At 50.6% G+C, this 21079-nt stretch overlaps 1 protein-coding gene across 1 annotated transcript in view; it reads left to right on the top strand.

The window, feature by feature from the left end:
* The window catches only part of Jph2 (junctophilin 2), a 63907-nt gene extending 43612 nt beyond the window's left edge, over nt 1–20295 (top strand). Inside the window, exons 3-6 of the mRNA XM_034496225.2 lie at nt 14558–14676; nt 16473–17200; nt 17873–17967; nt 18645–20295. Of these exons, the coding sequence (XP_034352116.1) occupies nt 14558–14676; nt 16473–17200; nt 17873–17953 (928 nt within the window). The 3' untranslated portion in view covers nt 17954–17967; nt 18645–20295. The remainder of the gene's footprint in view (nt 1–14557; nt 14677–16472; nt 17201–17872; nt 17968–18644) is intronic.
* Nucleotides 20296–21079: the final 784 nt, after the last annotated feature.

Genomic DNA, 21079 nt, shown 5'->3' with positions numbered 1-21079 from the left:
AGGCCACTCGGTTTCCTGATAGCATCTCAGGCCTCCACATCCTTCCTCACGTGATTACTTGGTCACCAGGCATGGAACCTGTTGCTTCTCTGTCTTTTCCTGGGAGGACACCTCATGCTCCTTCTTCTTTTACCACTCCAGGCCCAGGCCTGTAACCTTTTAAAAAGCTCAGCAAAGGTTTCTGAATTACTGTATCAAATTCCTTACTGTTTTTGGTTTTAAATGCCTTCATTGTGTGGGTTACTTGCTCTTCCCAGGAAATCTGAGTCAAATCCATTACATCAAGAGCAAAACCTCAACTCGTATGTACCTATTATGTGTTGGGGGTAAAGTTCATTGTGGCAGCTGTACACCTACTGTGTGCTGGGCATGGTATTCAGTGGTGCAAGGGTTATAGCTGTGAGAGAGACAGGGTCATCTCTCACCTTAGTGAGCTTCCTGGTATAGTCCCTAGGCTTGGGGCAGCCTTGGTTGGTTCTGGGTATAGTCACTTACAGCTGTTTATAGTCTCAGTTACCTGGATGATCTCTGGTGCCCCAGATACCAAAACTTTGGGGTTTCTCTCATTTCACAAAGGGGAAACCAAGGCACAGAAAGTAAAGCAACCTATTTGAAGCCACAGAGCTTAGACAAAAGCAGGGTATGAGCTAATAAGATGGTGTAATCAGTAGATCTGTGACTGGGGAGATGGCCAGTCAGCAGTGTTTGCCACTCAGGATGAGGCCCGTCAGAATCCACTTTAAGAAATAAAACAAGGGGGCTGGAGAGGTGGCTCAGTGGTTAAGAGCACTCACTGCTCTTCCAGAGGACCTGGGTTCAATTCCCAGAAAACACCTGGTGGCTCATAACCATCTGTAACTCCAGTTCTAAGGATCTGATGCCCTCTTCTGACCTCTGTGAGCACCAGGTACACATATAGTACATGTATATATTCACACAGGCAAAACACTTGCACACATGAAATAGAAACTAAATAAATCTAATAAAAACAGACCACCAACAAAAGGGTTTGTTAATGTACTTGTAATACCAGTTTGGGAAAAGAGGAGACAGACGGGGGCTCACTGGCCAGCCAGGCTAGCCTACTTTGGAGAGCTCCAGACCAATGGAAGATTCTGTCTCAGAAAAGGCAGACTGCAGCTGAAGGATGGTAAACAGGGCTGTCCTCTCCCCTCTAGACAAGCACACATGAGCGTTCACATGAATGCAAGCGCTCACATGTGCATGGTCACACTCACTCACACATGCCAATCAGCTAGTAAATGTAATAGAAAAAATAAAGTTGGGGGGGAGGGGCGAAGCTGGAACCAGGTCACGTGTCACCAGGCTTTTCCTGTTCAAACTGTCACTCAGTAGACACGTCTGGGACAGGTCCCCTGACAGTGCTCACAGTGGCTGTAGGTTTTCCAACAGTCCCAACACAAGGACTCATCATTCTAGCTGTTGATTGGTTCTGTGGCTGAGAGACAGTGACGGTGAACATCTCTTCTGGAGCCTGGTGCCTGGTGCCTGGTGCCTGGTGCCTGGTGCCTGGTGCCTGGTGCCTGGTGCCTGGTGCCTGGTGCCTGGTGCCTGGTGCCTGGTGCCTGGTGCCTGGTGCCTGGTGCCTGGTGCCTGGTGCCTGGTGCCTGGTGTGGCCTACATTGGTTTTGTCATGAGGATAGCCTTTAGACAACCAGGAGTGTGATTTCTGGTTCCCGTAGGGTCTTAGTGGAGGTGCTAGGGACTGGGCTGCCAGGCCCCAGGAACAAATGGAAGCTGCCTGGAATTCCTCCCAGAGTCCTTATCAGTTTCCATTCACCCTGGGGTGGGGCTGAGGCGGGTGCTGGTGCCACTGGGGGCTGCTCTGGAGAAAGTTGGAATGCCACAGCTGAGCTCCACCTGGGGAGGGGCTGGAGGCTGGGGCGGGTGCTGAGCAGGGAGGGCTCAGCTGTCACATTCCTGGGGCTCAGGGAGCGAGATCCTGGGCGCCTTGTCCTTATTTAGGCAGATGTCTGCTGACTTGGGTCTGCTAGATGCCATGGCCTGACAGCTCACTCTCACCAGGTTGGCGGGTGGAGCAGGTTGAGCACCCTCACAGCTAAGTCAGCAAGCTCCGGGGCAGACGATCCCAGTAGACACAGACACCCCGGGGTGGCAAGTTCAACCCTTGGGGACACAAAGCACCCTGTCAGCAAAAAGTAGCAGCTACCATTTGTGGGAGGTCTGCCCTGCCAGGCACCACATTAAGTCAGCCCGTAAGCCTGAGGGGGCTCTCCTATTTGCTGCTGTGTGGCTTGCTGCACATGCTAGCTAGGCAGGCACTGAATTCCAGGCTCGCCCCTTTCCTGTTGGTGTGTGTGGGTTGGCCATTCTAGCCTACCCACCTGTTAGTGGAGATTGCAAGCCAGAGAGAGGTGATGCTTTTTTATAAATTTATATCTAAGCGGCGTCCATCACTTTGGGTAGATCTTGTTTGTTAAAGCAAATCACTAGACTTAGTACACATTCAAAGAGGAGAATTGAGAACAGAGTGTGACCTTCATGAGCCACCTGAGAATTCTGCCCATTACCCTCATTTTTCAGAAGAGGAATGAATGCACAGAGAGGTTAAGTGATTTGTGCAGGTCACACAGCTAGGAAGGGTGTGGGGGTAGGACGTCTGGGATTCAGATCCACAAGACATGATCATAGAGTCCATGATCTTAACCTTGATGGCTCAGTTAAGTCTGTGTTCACATCCCTGTTATCGTGGGCTCCTAAAATAATACATTCCATGCTACATACGTTAGCATGGCTTCTGAACACTATCCTTTCAAGGGCTATTTCTCCAGTCATTTATAAAATGTCATTTAAAAGTTGGAAGTGTGGGCCAGGTGTGGTGGCCCACATCTTTAACCCTAGCACTTAAGCGGCAGAGGTGGGTGGGATCTCTTCAAGTTCAAGGTCAGCCTGGTCTTTCTCTCTCCACCCCCTCCGCCCCCCATTTGGTGCTTAGGCTGGAAACTGAGGCTTGGCACATGCTAGGCAATTGTCCTGTGTATACACGCAGCCCATGAATGAGCTAAATATATACCTCAGCTCATGAATGAACTGTTCTTGGAAGGGAAGCTTCCCGAGTAGTCCCAAAGACCCCTGTCTTCTGCACAGCCAGCTCTGGTGGGCCTGAAGGTCCATGATCCCTTACTGTGTGCCAAAGTGTGACTCAACCTCAGCCTCACAGTCTTATCAACAACTACTGGCCCTCACAGACCAGCTACCTCAGGGGAGCGATCCTGCTGGTAACCACCCATTCTAGGGCCCTTCAGACTGTAGGGTTGTAGGGAATCCCATAATGCCCCCTGGAGGAAGAAGTTGGCTTAAGGCCATTTTGCTGGCTGTTCTAGATTGTAACTGAAGGCTGGTCCGTGGACCAGTAGTTATCTAAAAGACTGTGAGGCTGGGGTTGAACCACGCATGCTTCGGCAACTGGAGAAGCCTCAGCTCTTTCTAGCTGCAAGCTTTACATGAGTGTTCTGTGCCAGCATTTCTTCTCCAGGGAGCTGGGGTGTCCCAGAGATGAATGTGACCTTAGCAGTGGCAGCTTCCTATGAGGGCTACAACCAATGACAGCAAACTTGGGACTAAAGGTTCTTCCTCTTGTTTCTGGAACTGAAAGGTCTTTCGGGAATGTCACTGGGCTAAAGTCAAATGTTAGCAGGGTTGGTTCTTACTGTGTGATCTGGGAGGAGAGCCCAGCCACTGCTTTCCAGCTTCAAATGGTCCTTACCCTGACCCTTGGCTCATGGCCATTCCTGCATCCTTAAGGCACACCTCTGGTCTCCAAACACCAATTCTTCCCCGCTGTGGTGATTACATGGAGAACCTACCTGTCCCCACCCAATCCCCATATCACATCTGCCAGGCCTGTTTGCCATGCAAGGGGATATGTACAGGTTCCTGTGATCAGGAGCTGGGCATCTGGGACTGTTTTTCGGCCATCTGAATAGGACAAGTGGCTGGAGTCAACTCTTGCGTCTAAGGCTGGAAGGACTGCATCTCCATTCACCTTCCCACTCCCCCACTGGAACAGATTCTATACAGGAGGCTTCTCTTGTAAGCAGACCATCATCACATAAAACACAATCATCTGGAGATGCATACCCCCCCATCCTGCAGGGGTTTAGAACGAGCTTCCACGGTGGGGAGGCTCTGCATAGGACTGGGGCAGGTATCGCTTAGACTTTGAACCCACACCCCCCAATGCCACCTCTGATGCCCACTTTAAATGGGATGCGTCCACATTTCAAAGATTGCAAAAACTTACATGAGATTTTTTTTTCTGGACTACTATTTTAGTTACTTTCCTAGTTACTGTGATGAAATATCCTGATAAATGTTGCTCAAGGGAGAAAGGCCTTATTTTGACTCACAGTTTGAGGGTGCAGGCCATCACAGAGGGGAGCAGAGCTTGAAGTGACAGGTCATATCACATCCATAGTCAGGAGACAAAGAGTGATGAATGCTTGTGTACAGCTCACTTCCTCCTTTTTCTGTAGTCTGGACCCCAAGCCTAGGGAATGGTGTCACCTATAGTGGACAGGTTTCCTCACCTCAGTGGATCTAAACAAGAGATGTTCCTACAAGTGTGCTCAGAGGTCTGTCTCCTACATGTGTCTAGATGCCACCAAGTTGACAACTGAGATTAACCATCATATCAGGTGGTTTCTGTATATTGCTTGGCTATATAATTCAGCAACTTTATGCTACAACTGCAGGACTGTTTATATCACTATTTTACAGATGGAAAAATCAAGGCACAAGAATTTTAAGCCACCCAGTATTGTCCCTGTGCTCCTAACACCTCCAAACACTATAATATGAGTGGCAGTTTTTCCTTTATAAAACTACTTGCTTTCCAAAGTTTCCTTCAGTGAATTAGTAATATTATTTTATTATATATAATATTTATAAGATATATCTTTAAAACTTAGAATATGAGAAAATAAACTTATATCTGTGTTTACTTATTATATAATACAGATAATAAGATGCCAGCTATGGCCATGCAGCCTGCCTAGAGGGCGTTCTCCCCCACCCCCAGAAATCTTCCCTTCATTCTACTCTTAAGACATTTCACCTTGTCTTATCTCTCCCCCCAGACTCTTCATCTTTCCAGAGCAGGGGCCATGTAAGGCTCAACTCTCACTTTAATAATCCAATGGGTAAGTGACTTGACTTCTCTCTTCCTCGGTTTTCCCACTTGTAAACACGGTGACAGAGTCCGTTTATTTTTTCCCCCCTCATTAGAAGCAATCCTCACATCTCTAAATAGGAAATTGAAAACTGCAAACAATACTCAGAAAAGATCATAGAAGGAAATCTTCGTGAACTTGGTTTACGTGCAAGCATTCTTAGATAGGACACCAAAAGACCAGATTACAAAAGGAAAGCGTAATGTAACCCTCGTTACCTCATTACAACATGAAGCTTTTGTGTTTCAAAAAGTACCCTTAAGGCAGCGAAAAGTGCCAGGCAGTGGTAGCGCACACCTTTAATCCCCAGCACTTGGGAGGCAGAGGCAGGCAGATTCCTGAGTTTGAGGCCAGCCTGGTCTACAGAGTGAGTTCTAGGACAGCCAGGGCTACACAGAGAAACCCTGTCTTGAAAAAGAAAGAAAAAAAGAAGGCGAAAAGCAGGCTAGCTGGCTCAGCAAGTGAAGATGCTTGTGTTGTAAGCCGGAAGATCTGGGTTCTGTCCCCAGAGCCTATGTCAAGGTGAAAGGGGGAAAACCCACTTGAGTTATTTATTTCGAGACAAAGTCTCTCACTGAATCTGGAGTGACCAATTTGGCTAGAGTGGCTAGCCAGCGAGCCCCACAGATTCATCTGTCTATGCCAGGGTTTGGATATATATATATATATATATATATATATATATATATATATATCCACTGAGCTTAGTTTTTAATGTGGCGGCTGGGGACCCAAACTCAGGTCCTTCTGCATGCGCAGTACTTCACCAAGCGAGCCCTCCCCCAGGCGCTTAGCTGACTGTCTTAACAACTTGTTTCCTGCTATTGTGTGTAGGGTGTATGGCAGGGACACCTGGTGGGCAAGGTGGCTGGATCCCTAGGATGTGACTGAGCCTTCCAGTGTTCGTGCCTGTCAGTAGTCCACGCTACAAACAGTGCAAAGCGCTCAACAGATAGCCAATTGAGCATTAGTGATCTCAGGAGAAAAAGAAACACTTGATTCTGCATACAACAGAGGGCTGGCTGCAGGCTTTTCTCTAACAGACCAGAAGGGAAATACTTCTGGCTCTGCTCATCCTACCGTCTCTATGGCAACCGCCTAACTGCAGACAGTACACAAATGAATGAATGTGGCTGCATGCCACTAAAACGTTTTATACAGACACCGAAATTTGAATCCCAGACCATTTTCGTGTGTTAGAAAATATTACTCCTTTGGCTTTTCTTTTTCCTTCCCAACTACTTAATAAAGCAACCATTTTTAGCCAGGGTGGTACAAAACCAGTCAGAGGCTGTATTGGGCCATGTACTGTATTTAGCCGAGCCCTGCATTAACTTTAACAGGGGCTCAGGGGTGTCCTGTTTGTTAGCAGTTGTGTTTGAGGGGGCTTAGAAGTGTGCCTGCTTCATAATAGACAGTCCACAAAGTTGTAGTAAGTGAGTGACCAAAGCATTGCTGTGGGCCTTGGGTATGGAGGGATGGGAAGGGTCTTCCAGCCTGGGGAACAGACCAAGCTAAGCCCTGGAGTCAGACTGCACCCCTGTTCGGCTCCTAGAAACCACTAATATGTGGTGTGGACAACAGGGGAAAAAGACTGGCTTTAATTAAGCACCTGGGAGCCTAGCGATGGGGAAAAGGCAGTGGGGTGGGGGTGCCAAGTGCTCCCCAAGGTGGCTGTGCTGAGTGATGGCCCTGCACCATTCCAGAACTACCAGCCTTATTTTTAACCCAGCTGCTGAAAGATAATCCGAAAGCCACCAAGAAGAGCATCTTCTCCCTGCCCCTCCCCTTGCCCCAGTTACTGCTCCCCTCCCTTCCCCCAGAGAGCCCAGTGCTGCCCTAGAAGACCCTCATCCAGAGGCCTCATTTGGATGTAGGGGGTCATCTGGGGTAGAGGGAAGGAAGTAGTCCAGTGTCTCCCATTACAGCCTAAGCTGGGGAGATCATTGGTGCTTAAAGACAGCCATCCAAGACTCCCACCCCAACCCTCGCCGGCTGGATGGGGACAGCCTAGGAAGGAGCCGACCTCAGCTCTGTGGACACTTGTTTCTCAGCCTAGAGTCAGCAGCAGAGGGGCTGTACAGCTTGGGGGTTAGGAGGCATAGGTCACTCCCATTCTGAATCTGTAGGTTTCTGGGGTAGCTTGAGAATTTGCATTTCTGATGAGCCACAGGTGGTGACGATGCTAGGGCCTGTGCAGTGGTCACACCCCGAGTGGTACCCAACTGAAAGCTGTGGCCTTTTGGTGACCACAGTGCCACCAGTCCTTCAGTTTAGGGCTGCCTGGTGCACCCAGTGAAGGCTACCTTGAGCTATGCTTGGTAATTCCCCAAAGATGGATCACCTCTAGTGGAGGGGCCTGAAAGCGTGCCACGTAGCATAGCTGGGCTACGTTTAGAGAATGGTTGGACGCTCACGAAAGGTGAGGCCCTCAGGTAACAGGACAAACAAATTCTCTAGGCACATGTGGAGGGCAAGGATGGAGAAGGAAGATGAAGGCAGAGGATGTGGCTGGATTGGGGAGCCAGAATCCAGACCAGTGTGTGCAGGGAGAAAGGCTGATAAGGGGTCAGCCAGCCAGGTTGTGCAGTGGACAGGGGCACAGGCTTCCCACCATCACCACAGGCCTCATGCCTGGGACAGTGTGGTCACTTCTACCGCCTATGCTGGCTGCCCAGGTGACAGTGTCCAGGATCCTCGAGGACTCTGAGTGCAGGCTGCCAGCTTCCCAAGGCATCAGAAAGGAGAGTCCTTCAGCTCTTATGACCAAAAAAGGGCATCTTCTCAGCAGGAAGGCTGTTGGCCTAGCATTTCTCTTTTCCCACCACCTGAGGTTTCAGGTTCTTCGAGGACTGTATTCCCAAAACACAAGGCTTTTTCTCACACATACCCACACATGGGTCAGACTGACCAGGGGGTGATTCACCTACCACTCTGTTCTGATGTCAAAAATATCTTCTGGCCTTAGCCACCACCATGGTCACCTGTCTAGATGGTCAGCAGTGGGTGACACTTTCTACCTGCTACTCATTTTTTCCTCAGAAACTCTACAGGGAGGGGATAATGGTTTCCACCTTACAGATGGGGAAACTGAGGCACAAAGAGCATAGAGCTCTGGGGTCCCATTGGGGTTGAACTGGGACAAGGTGAGGTGTAGAGACCAATTAGGCTTTATTTAAAATATTTTTCCTAATTTGTCATCTGTGGGGAAGAAATTTCGCGAGCGGAGGGAAGAGGGAGTCTGGCGGCCAGATCCCACGGCGGTCTGGCATCAGGGTCCCGGACGGGCTTCCCACGCCGCCAGCAGAGGGTCCCACATTGGTACAGCCGCCACGGGCTGGCAGTGGGTGGCTCAAGTTTCCAAAGGCTGGGAACCTGGCAGTGGCAGATCAGGCAGATCAGGCAGATCAGGCAGATCAGGCAGATCAGGCGACATGTGGAGTCCGGTTTTCCAAAGCTTTTATTGTTCATGACATGGTAAATGGGTGGTACAGTGGTGGTACAAATGGTGGTACGTGCTTCCTCCTTCCCCCCCCCCAAAAGCCAAGGGAGTCTAATTTTATAGGGAGGGGGAAAAGGAGAGGAAATAACTTAATTATCTACGCCCCTGGCCTTTTGATAATTCATTAATATTTAAATCTCTGGAGGTGGAGATCTGTTAATCACACCCTCTACCTGTGTCCTACGTGACTGAAGGTGGCAGGTTAAATGGAGTTACCTCGTCCAAGGCCCAACAGTCATCTGGCTTTTTTTGGCATCAATTTTACAGTAAAATATTGTATTAAAATATGATGGGGGGGGCTGGGTGTCTCAGTGGTTAAAATGCTTGCTACACAGTCATGAGGCCTGGAGGTCCTGATCCCCATCATCCACTTAACGGCCAAGTGGGCGTGGCAGTACTCCTGTTACTCCAGCATTGGATTGTGGAGACGGGAGCCCGGAGCAAACTGCTTAGCAAGACTCTGGTTTGATTGAGAGACTCTGTCTCCATGAGTAAGGTAGAAGAGCGATTGTAGATAATTCCCAACACATGAGCACACATATGAACTCACACGCGTGTGCCCCCACACATGCAAAACGTATATACATACACATGTGCACATGGCACACAGGCGATGGAAGAAAAAAAAAAGGAAAAAATCAAATAAAACATGATTTGTCTTGTTTACTGGACTCTGGCATTTGAATGTCCCATCTCACCACAGAGCCAAAGCTGGAGGGCAAAGTTGCCAGTCCCCAACCAAGCCTTGCCCTTCACCGTGACCTGGGTAGCTTCTGGGTCATTTGTGTACACGGATGCCTTTGTGCTTGTCCAAGGGACTGATGCAGTCCTGAAGCAAACAGCAATGAGTGGGTGTGGCCTGGCTGAGAGGGCGGGGCCTGAGAATCTGACCTATGTGACTTGGAGGTCAGACTCCACTGTTCCTTACAACATGGAAGGCGAGCCTGTGAGTAGGGCATGGACTCTAATCCCACAATGCCGTCACGTCCTCACTGCGCAAGCTCACGTGGTTTCCAATGTCTTCTCCTCTGGAAAGAGGAGTGGTGGAGTAGCTTCTACAATAATGATCAGGGTGTCACCGGAGCCACGTCTATGGAGTTCTTCACTGCCTTCTGTTAGCTACACTTTGCACCCTTGAGCAAGAAGCCCTTCTTCAGCAACTGCACTTTGTAACAGCTACCTCTCAGGGCGGTTTTGAAGGTTAGAAAGTGGAGTGTAGACGTAAACAGAAAACAAAAACAAATGGCTCAGCGGGTGACGTTCCTCACAAGCATAAGGACCTGAGCTCAGATCCTCAGGACTGGCTGGGCTTGGTTTTATGCACATCTATAATATCTGCAGGGCGGGGTGGGGTTGGGGGCATGTGCTGGAGACATGGAAGGTCCTGGAGATTTGCTGGCTAAGCAGTCCAGCCAAAATGGGAAGCTCTGGGTTCAGTGAGAGAGACCCTATCTCGAGGAGAAGGAGGAGGAAGAGGAGGAGGAGGAGGAGGAGGAGGAGGAGGAGGAGGAGGAGGAGGAGGAGGAGGAGGAGGAGGAGGAGGAGGAACAGCAGCAGCTACTGAGCAAGGCACCCAGGTGAACCTCTGGCTTCTACATGCGCCTTTATACATGTATACTGCCCCCCCAACCTGGTTCATAGGAGTTTAAGGGGACCCTCTCTGAGCATTGGAGACTGAGGTAAAAGAGCATGTGTATATCATCTCTCTTAGGAATTAGCTCATCTGCAGAAGCTCAGACTTGCTAGCTCTCTGCTTATCTCAAAGCCCCTCAACCTGTGGGTCTCGGAGCCTCTGGCACACTTCTATCTCCCCCCAATACTTACATTATGATTTATAACAGTAGCAAAATTATATGTACCATTCCTTCTACCTGGCTCCTCCCACCCTTTCATCTTTGCTCAGCCTAAAGGTCGAGTTTCTTCAAGTCTTGAGTCCCATGCCTGACTGACTGAACTTGAACCTCCCCAGCAGCCAACCTCCACAGATGCTGGAACAGACGTCTCTTTGGATTCTATATGCCCTTCTAGGCACGACCCACAGTTGGAACCGGATATTTCTGCTGTCACATGGCTGACGATAAGCTGCCTTAGAAGCCTGGGTGGTCAATGTCCACCATGTCTGAAGGCGTGCTCCAGAGCAGTGATCCAGTGCACAGATTTTGGGATTAGGGTCAAAAGTGCCAACTTCCACATTCTGTGGCTGCCCCTCAACAGGTTAATCAGATCGCCTGTGCCTCAGTTTCCTCCTATCTAAAATGGGGGAGGGGCACCAACTTCCTAAGGCATTGTGATGACTACTGAGCGACTCTCATAACTCCTTCAGAACAGTGCCTGGCCTGCTGTAAACAGGGCTGTGACTGGGGTAGGCATTGTTCTTCTGTTAGTCATATTAGACTGGTGCCAACAGCTGATACAAATATCTCTCCAATGTCAAGCGTGACACGACAAATGTGTAAAGTTTTTTCCTGTGGCATTCCAGCGTGCGACCGCTGGGGAGCCTTCCCTCTGCACACAGGAGAGCTCAGGCCTCCACTGAGCTTCTTTCTCTTTCTTTCTTTCTTTCTTTCTTTCTTTCTTTCTTTCTTCCTTCCTTCCTTCCTTCCTTCCTTCCTTCCTTCCTTCCCTCCTTCCTGTCTGTCTTTCTTTATTTATTTATCTTTTTATTTTTTGTTTTATTTATTCTTCTCTCATATATTACACCCCAGCTGCAGCTTCCCCTCCCTCCCTCCATCTCTCCTTTCCCTCCCCTCCCCTCAAAAAAGAGCAGGCCCTTCCAGGGACATCGGCCAAATATGGCATAACAAGCTACAATAAGACCAGGCACATGTTCTCACATCAAGGCTGAAAGAGGCAACCCAGTAGGAAAAAAGGGTTCCAAAGGCAGGCAAAAGAGCCAGAGACAGCCCGGCTTCCATTCTCAGGAGTCCCACAAGAATGCTAAGCTACATGACCATAACATGTATGCAGAGGACTTAGGTCAGAGCCATACAGGCTCCCTGATGCCTGTGAGCCCACTTGAGTCCAGGTCAGACAGTTGATTTTTGTGGGCTGTGTTCTTTGTGGTATCCCTGGTATCTCTGACTCATCCAATCCTTCCTCCCTGTCATCTTCAGGACATCCCAGGCTCTGCCTAATCTTTGACTGCCTCTACTGATCCTGCTCTGCTCTGCTCTGCTCTGCTCTGCTCTTCTCTTCTCTTCTCTCTCTCTCTCTCTCTCTCTCTCTCTCTCTCTCTCTCTCTCTCTCTCTCTCTCTCTTTTCCTTCCTTCCTTCCTTCCTTCCTTCCTTCCTTCCTTCCTTCCTTCCTTCCTTCCTTCCTTTCTTTTTAAGGCAGTGTTTCTCGGTGTAGTCCTGGCTGTCCTGAAACTCCCTCAAACTCAGAGATCTGCTTGCCTCCAAGTTCTGGTATTAAAGGCATGAACCACCACTGCCCAGCTACTGAATTTCTGCTAATTAAAAATTTTTATTAGTTATTTTTATGTGTATGGATGTTTTGCCTGAATGTTATGTATACCATGTACATGCAGTACCAACAAAGGCCAGAAGAGGGCACCCGAAGACTGACGTTATAGGTGGTTATTGTGAGCTGCCATGAAGATTTTGATCTGGGTTCAATTTCCAGCACCAATGTTCTTATCTGCTGAGCCACCTCTCCAGCTCCTCTACCGCATTTCTTGACTTTCAGGGGACCAGAGATTGTGTGTATAGTATTTAGAAGGTCCCTGTCCCTAGAAAGATGACATATGGTAGTGATTCCAAGTTAGTGCAGTTAAGAGAATGCCCTCAAAGAGGGAACAGTCAGCTGCAGATACACAGGAAAGGAGGGGCTGAGCAAGGACTAGTCTCAGCTGTAGACAGGTTTGGTCTGAGCACAGGGTACTGGGGTGTGGGGAGGACTGTGCTTTGAGGTTGTGGGGGTCACAGAGGAAGTGGTCTGGCATCATCCAGTCTGGTGGAGGCTCTCTGAGGCTGTGGAAGTGGTGCTTTCACTTTGAACACAGTACCGTTGCTGGCCGCAGTTCTCTGGGATACCATGGAATCATGGGTAACTGGTACTCACAGCAACTAACTAGGGCAGGTGCATTTGTTCTGCTAAGGGACTGGGTGGGGTACACAAAGGGTCTGTGCACATGTGAACATGAACATGAAGTTCAGCATTTTCTTTCATTCTGGGAATAGGCAGCAAGCCATAGAAATACTTTCCATAATCTGTGACTCTGTCTCCAGTAGAAATCACAGGTTTTCAAGCCACAAGTGGTTGGATTATAGATTGTAGCTATCATATCCAGTTATGCCCATTAAATTTTAAATTGTGATGGTCAGTACACCTGATAGATATATTTTTAAAAGATTTATTTATTTATGTATATAAGTGCTCTATCTGCATGTATGCCTGCATGACAGAAGAGGGCATTGGATCCCATTACAGATGGTTGTGAGCCACCATGTGGTTGAACTCAGGACCTCTGAAAGAGCAGCCAGTGCTCTTAACCCCTGAGCCATCTCTCCTGCTCCCGATAGATATTTTTAATGTTGGTGGAAAAGGATATGTGTGCCTTTAATCCCAGCACTCGGGAGGCAGAGGCAGGCAGATCTCTGGGGTTCAAGGCCAGCCTGGTATATAGAGTGAGTTCCAGGACAGCCAGGGCTACACAGAAAATCCACATCTCAAACAAAACAAAACAAACAAAAAGAAACAAAACCCAAAACAAACAAAAAAGAATATATGCTATATTATGAATTTGTTCTTTTGTTTATTTTTAAAGATTCATCACTGTGTGTCTGTGTATGGATACACGCATGTCAACGCAGGTTTCCAAATAATCCAAAGAGCCTGTTGGGTCCCCGAAGCCAGAGTTACAAGCAGTTGTGAGCTACCTGGTGTGGGTGCTAGTAACTGTACTTGGGTCCTCTAGAAGAGCTGTTATGTGCTTTTAGCTCCTGAGCCATTGCTCCAGCCACACGGATTTGTTCTTTTAAATATTTCTTAAGTGTCAATTCAGCTGCAGCTCTCCACAGTTCTACACACCTGGTGTACTTTGGAACCTTATTGATCTTATTATTGATGTGTGTTTATGGGGTGTGTGTGTGTGTGTGTGTGTGTGTGTTTGCATGGAGGTCACAGGACAACTTTGTGGAGCTGGTCTTCTCCTTCCACCTTTATGTGGGTTCACAAGATTCAAGCCTAGCCTTCAGGCTTGCTCGACAAGCACCCTTGCCTGCTGAGACATTGTGCCTGTCTCCTATTTTGTGTAATTTAAAAAAAAATGTTCTGCCAGCTGTGATGGTGTACGATTTTACTTCCAGCACTTGAGAGGCAGAGGTAGGCAGATCTCTGGGGGTTCAAGGCCAGCCTGGTTTACACAATAAAGTCCAAGCCACCCAGGGCTATATAATAAGACCCTGCCTCAAAACAAAATAAAAGATTGTCTGGAGGAGTCTACAGGCTTCACCGGTTGGCCAAAGGAGGAGAGAGAAACAATGTTATGAAAGAGGCTAAACACACTGTGCTGGGGTGACAGCCTCTTCTGTGGTGTAAATGCAACAGACAAGAGGGCTTTATTGACTGGAAACAACATGCTTCAGGTCTTCCCAGAATGCACTGGGAAGGATGCAGTCATCTGACCATACCTAGCTGCAAGGGAGGCTGGAGAAATGTTGTGTGTGCATACCTAGAGACTGGAGGACTGTGCTAGAGAGTGTCCAGTAGTCTGGGCAGCGGTCTGTAATGCTCACTCATTGACATTCCAAGTGAGAATCTCTGTCCAGGGTGACTTGCCGTGTCTTAGGGAGGATGGGCAGCAGGCTAGATTCTAAATCTCCCACTATATTGTCTCCTTAGGACAAGCCATGCCAAAGCCAAGGCCGAAGCAGCAGAACAGGCTGCTCTGGCTGCCAACCAGGAGTCCAACATTGCCCGTACATTGGCCAAGGATCTGGCTCCAGACTTCTACCAGCCAGGTAGGGCCAGGCAGGGATGGGGTGGGCAGAACAGACCCAGGGTGGGCCCTTCATTTGCTGCAAGGTGGAGGTGCTGATGTGGAACTCTGAATGCCCGAGTTTTGGAATCTGTGGGTGGGATGTAAACAGGAGAGGATTTTTAGGGAGTCCATCTCTGCAAGATTGGGGATATAGCCAAGGTTCCCAGCTATAAGCAGAACCCACCCCAGCTTGTCTCTTAACTCTACTCTGGGTAAGGCAGATGGGGGAGGGGCAGCTGGTGATGCTGGGATGAGGGTCAGGGTCTCTGGTGCATGAAAAGATCAAAGAGTTCTCTGCAACTTTCAAAAGTTTGAGGAGAATTGATCAGACACTGCCTATGTGTCAGGCACAGTGCTGGGCTCTGACGCCATATAACTGGGACCCACCAAGTCATACAGGCAGTTGCATAGGATAGCATGGACTCATATGTTTAAATCCTTATCTGCTACTCACAAGCTTCAGGATATCGTGCAGGGTAAATGGTAGCACTCAACTCCTGAGTTGTGACATGGGTACAAGAATAGTGTCCATTTCCCCGGCATGAACTATGAGCATGTAATGGCTGCAGTCAGCTTGCAGTGGCCATGTCTCTTGGCAACTTCATCTCACACCGGGGATGAATGCTGGCTGATTGGTCAGACTGGGACTCTGGGCTCAAATCAGGTCTGTGGATTTGACTTGACCCTGACTGGGCCCATTCTTGAGTTCCTGGTTCAATGGGTTTGGGTGGAACCCGTGAATGACACACTCAGTGAAGTACAGGGCAAGTGATGGAGCGTCTGGAACGACCCTCTGAGAACTACTGCTCAGGAGGTGCTGGGCGCTTGGGCAGATGGATCAAGAAGAGGGGGCTGCAGATTGAAAGGCACGGAAATGGAACAGCGCGACATTCAGAAAGCTAGATGGTAGCAGGGGGTGAACTGAGTAAAGAGACTAGGGGCTGTGACACAGACTGAGCTTGGCAGAGCCAAGCCAGCTGCTGAGCGTGGAGACTGGTGTTCTGCACATCGGAGGGGTCCTAAGTGAGCGACATGCTAAGTGCTTTGGAGACACCATTTTGGCTACAACTCACTCTCCAAAGTGGCCGGTCTGTGCTGCAGGGGGTGAGTCTTCTGGTCACAGTGTGCCCCCTGCTGGTCACAGGAAGCACGACGCTAGCCTGAGTTGGGTGACCATTGCAGTAGTGGCTTTTTACAAAACAAAACAAAATAACAAAAAAAAAAAAAAAAAAAAAAACCCAAAAAAAAAAAAAAAACAAACAAAAACAAACAGGGTTTCTCTGTGTATCCCTGGCTGTCCTGGAACTCACTCTGTAGACCAGGCTGGCCTCGAACTCAGAAATCCGCCTGCCTCTGCCTCCCAAGTGCTGGGATTAAAGGCGTGTGCCAACCACTGACCGGAGCAGTAGTGGCTTTGGCAAAACAAACAAAAAGCCAAAACAAAATAAAACAAAACCTTCCAATAGTATGATTAAGCCCATATTTTTTCAGATATAAGGATGGAAAGAGACCAGTCAAGCTACATCATCTCGGCCCTTTGCTGTGTGATGTTAGACAAATTATTTAACCTCCCTGGGTCTCCTTTTCCTCTGTGTAACAGAATTCAAAATCTCATCTATCCCACAGAGTTATTAAAACTGTCTGCTTCATCGGTCTGATCCTTGGACTGGCGGCCGAGTAAACGAACATAGCTCCTAGAGTTTACCCTGCTGACCCAGGACAGCCTAGCAGGCGGTGGGTTCGAAGCCTACCTCTCTCTGTTGTTCCCCCCGGCAGGTCCGGAGTATCAGAAGCGTCGGCTGCTCCAGGAGATCCTGGAGAACTCGGAGAGCCTGCTGGAGCCCCCGGAGCGGGGTCCGGGCGCCGGCCTCCCGGAGCGGCCCCGGGAAAGCCCGCAGCTGCATGAGCGGGAGACCCCGCAGCCCGAGGGCGGACCCCCGTCTCCGGCCGGGACGCCCCCGCAACCCAAGAGGCCTCGGCCCGCAGCGTCGAAGGACGGCCTGCTGAGTCCGGGCGCCTGGAACGGCGAGCCCGGCGGAGAGGGCAGCCGACCGACCACGCCGTCGGATGGCGCCGGCCGTCGCAGCCCCGCGCGCCCCGCCTCGGAGCACATGGCCATCGAGGCGCTGCAGCCACCGCCCGCGCCCTCGCGGGAGCCCGAGGTGGCAATGTACCGCGGCTACCACAGCTACGCCGTGCGCACCGGGCCACCCGAGCCCCCGCCCTTGGAGGACGAGCCCGAGCCCGAGCCCGAGGTCCCGCGATCGGACTCGGCGACCCCGTCCCCAGTCTCCGCCACCGTTCCTGAGGCGGAGCCCCCTGCTCCCCGAAGCCCGGTGCCCGCCAAGCCCGCCACTCTGGAGCCCAAGCCCATAGTTCCCAAAGCCGAGCCCAAGGCCAAGGCGCGCAAGACAGAGGCCCGGGGTCTGAGCAAGGCGGGTGGCAAGAAGAAGGGTCGTAAGGAAGTGGCGCAGGCGGCCGAGGCCGAGGTGGAGGTGGAGGAGGTGAGGCTGCGGGTAGAGGCGAGCCTTTGAGGTCCTTGCAGCTCCAGGCCGGTGTTGTGAGCGTGCAAGGAGTTGGGGGTAACTTGGGGGACTGGAGGCAAGACAGGACAGGGGCTAACTTCAGGACAGCGGGACACTGAGTGTGGCCTGACTCTCAGAAGGCTTGAGCACAGGTGACAAGAGGAGCCCTGGTAAGTGGGAGCCCGAGCTGTAGACTGCACCTCCGGAGTCTGTGGCATTTGGCTAGTGTACCGGCTACCTCCCTGTTCGGGACGCTGCAGGGAGGGCTTGGGGGGTGGGGTGGGGTGGAGGAAGATCCCAACAGGGCTTGAGTTCCGGGCCTCTACTAGGGTCCGGGAACCAAACTCAGCAGCAGAGAGCGAAAGGTAGCTTTTAAGGAGAATGATGGAGTTTCAGACTCCACTCTGCCTTTGATGTTGTGGTCTCTTCGACGCCCAGGAGGATTGGGTTATTAGCTTCAAGAATTCTTCCAGCTCTCCTGGTCCACTATAGACCCGGGTGCAGGGTCCAACTGTAGACAAACCAGGGATGCTTTTAGGAAGATACTTCCATAAGCCCTGGCTTCTTTGCCCAGCTTTGTAAACTTGTTGGGGGCGTGGGGGTGTCTGGGGACATCCTGGGGACTCAGGCAGACTTTCTCCATACCTCCAGGTACCCAACACCGTCCTCATCTGTATGGTGATCCTGCTCAACATCGGCCTAGCTATCCTATTCGTTCACCTCCTGACTTGACCCTCATCTACAAGGTATGGCTATAGGGTGCAGCCTGGAAGCCAGGGTGTAAGGCCTGGTACTTGGTACTGGCTAGGTAAAGCCCACTCCCTAGTGTACAGACGTGATGCTCCTTGCATCCCCGCATACTCAACTCCACCTCTCCACATGGAACTGCCACCACCTTCAGTTTCCTGTCCCTCCACGTGTCTTTAGTTGCCTCTGTTTCCTTCCTAGGGTAGAATCTGGGCCCAGGCTAAAGGACAGGGGTCCTCACTGATGTGAGGACGTTCCTGCTGCTGGGGACAAACCTTACAACCTGAATTGGAGCATGGCCAAGAGAACTCCTGCTTTGATCCTGGCTTAGTGGGGCATAGAGGCTTCCAGGAGCGAGGACATCCTTGTTCTGTCTCTGTTTGATAGCCAGTGGCAGTATTGGCCTTGTGGGGTCTAATGCTGAATTCTGGAGGGTCTCTGAGTCACTGGACGCCCGAAGGAGGGCCTTTTCTTCAAATACTTAGGGCTTTGGGGTCCGAAAGATCTGAGTGCCCCAGAAGATAGCAGGGAAGGGACAGGATCAGAGGGCCAGCAGGGAACAAGAGGGAGGCTCAAGGACCTGTCTCTGATACCTTGCAAAGCAGAGGCCTGGTCCCTGCCCTTCTTGTGGCTCAGACTTGGGCATCGTCTGATGACTGTTTTTTTCTTCATCCAGAGCCAGGAGTTCCACTGAGGATGCCAGGACCTGTCTTTCTGCAATGCCAAGCAGGTGTCCCAGGAGGATGGGACTGCAGACCTTGCTCATATCCACTCCATGGACATTTTAGGAGGCCTCCCATGAGCCCATGCTGGGTGCTGGGGTGCCAGAGGAAGAGAATAGCTACGTACCCTCCAGGGCAAAGGATGCCCCGAGGGAATAGCCCTGGTCTCCTGAGCCCCTTTGCTCCTGCACCTGTCCTCAGCCCTGCCCCACCTTGCCCTGCCACCCTTCCCTGGGCTTTTGTGTGTTTTGAGATGTATCACGAAAGCAAGATATTAATACAGATCTCTCCCTCTTCCTCGTACTCCATCCCCAATCTAGTCCTCTGTCTGATGTCTTGAGGCCACTCAGGAAGATGAGGGGTACAGAAGTCCCTTGGGTAGTGCAGTCGTCCCCAGCCCATGTTGCTCAGGGTTCGCAGAGTTCTGGAGGGCAGCTTAGGAAATGGAGAAGCCCAGTTGAATATACCAGCATGCAACCAGTCTAGCTGCCATCCCCTGAGGACCAGTAGCAGGGGAGACCTGAGCATCTGAGCCTTTGGCTGGGAAGCCACCTACAGGGGGTCTGGAGTGGGGTGCTAAGAAGGCGAGGCATGTTGGTGATGGCCCCTGATTTTGAGTGTGTCTGAGCCTAAGGCTGGAGTTCAATTAGAGTCATGGATGTCCCCTGGGCATTGGTGTAGGAGCTCTGGGCCTGAGAGCTACAGCTACTGTGATGTCCTATGACTTGTCTTATACCTGTCCCCCCATTGAAGCTACTGTGGGACCAGGGGAGCATGGCACAGAAGTCTGTGGAAGTCAAGAGCTGTATCCCTGGTGCACGTTCTCTGGCAGAGGCTGGAGACAAGCATGATGGAGGGAGACAGGAGCAAGTCTGGGCTCTAGCTGGGTGCAGCCCGTGCACCAATGATTCGTGCTTGGCAAAAGGTTTACCCGCATGCACCTCACTTAAAGAAGTTTGCACCACACTGCGTGTCTGGGCCCTCGGGCTTGCTGGGTGTAGCATGGCAGCCCAGGACTAGTGGTTCCCTAGTCCCAGGAGGATGGAAGAAAAGAGTTTCCAGGCCCCTCAAGTTTAGGCAAGAGGAGGTGATGGCATGCAAGCTGAGCTGGAGGAAGCTGCTGATACTCTGACTTCGTTTCTTCGGACCTCTTGGACTTCGGCACGGAAGCCAGACACCCTCCCGGGGCAGCCTTGAACCTGAATATTGGGGGTCAGCTTCCTTTTCTTCCAAGTCCATGGGCACCTTCTCCTCTAGAGTTACACTGGTTGCTCCTAGCACTGCCGGGGCTTGGTGGCTTGGTTGGAATTGCTTTTCTACTGAGAGGAGCCTGCAGATGTTCCTGTACCTGCCAATGTAGGCGGGACTTTGCCTCTGGTTGGGTTTTCCTGGATTCTAGGGAATGATGCGGTGGGCAGAGGTTACTCAGGAGTGACAGGCCCTAGGCCTTGGTTCTGAGGTCATTGCTCTACTCTGGGTGTGGTCCAGCCCTGAGGACAAGCTTGTGCCTGTCAGAGCTATCAGAGCTGGTTTAGGGGGTATGGGTTGAGGGGTTAGGGTTCAGGATGCCAAGTCTGTGCCAAAATAAATCCGCATCTGCTCACAGGTTCAGCTGTGCTGTGGTGTCTGCTTGTGAGTCCTGGATGAGGAATGGGTGCTGCTGGACCTGAGAAGAGGCTGGGAGGCAGCCAGTCCTACTCCTATCACTTTCTCTTTCAAAAGATGCTCCCACAAAGCACTGGCGAGTAGCCAAGGGGCCTCCAGTCTGGAGGAGAGGTCCAGGACTTTGCACACATCTCTTGTAGTCTTTTTCCTAAAGCTGCTCTGGTTAGCCTATGGCAGCAGCTAAGAGTCTGTCCTTTGAGGTGGAGGCTCTCTGCACTCCGGTCCTGGCTTAGACACTTTATGTCTGGAGCCTCCACTTATAGTGTCCCATCTACAAAATGGGGGCAACCCTGCCTGCCCCCTGGTGTTACCATTAGGGTTACATTAAGGACTGGAAGGGTCTGGAGGGTTGGCTCAGTGGGTAAAGCACTGTGCAAGCACGAGGACCCGAGTTTGGAGCAATGGAATCTACACAAAAGTGAAACGTGGCGATGTGCACCTGTAACTCCATCTCTTGGGGTTTGCTGGCCAGCCAGCTTAGCTGAAATGGTACTCTCCATGTTGAATGAGAGACTTTGCCTCAAAAAAATATGGTGAAGAAACAATTGAGATAGATATCTTGATGCCCTGGCATCTATGTGACCCACAAGGCAAGTGCAACACACATACCACAGATATAGAAAGCTTCTGAGAAATATTTATCTCACGACTTGCACAGTGTTTGTTATGTGTGATAATGCCCTTTTGCATTTTGATGGAAAGGCTCCAGGAGCCCCAAAGTCAT

Source organism: Arvicanthis niloticus, chromosome 2 (genome assembly GCF_011762505.2).
Source record: "Arvicanthis niloticus isolate mArvNil1 chromosome 2, mArvNil1.pat.X, whole genome shotgun sequence".
Lineage (NCBI taxonomy): Eukaryota > Metazoa > Chordata > Mammalia > Rodentia > Muridae > Arvicanthis > Arvicanthis niloticus.
The sequence above is the reverse complement of the archived record's forward strand: the minus strand, read 5'-3'. Positions and strand labels throughout refer to the sequence as shown.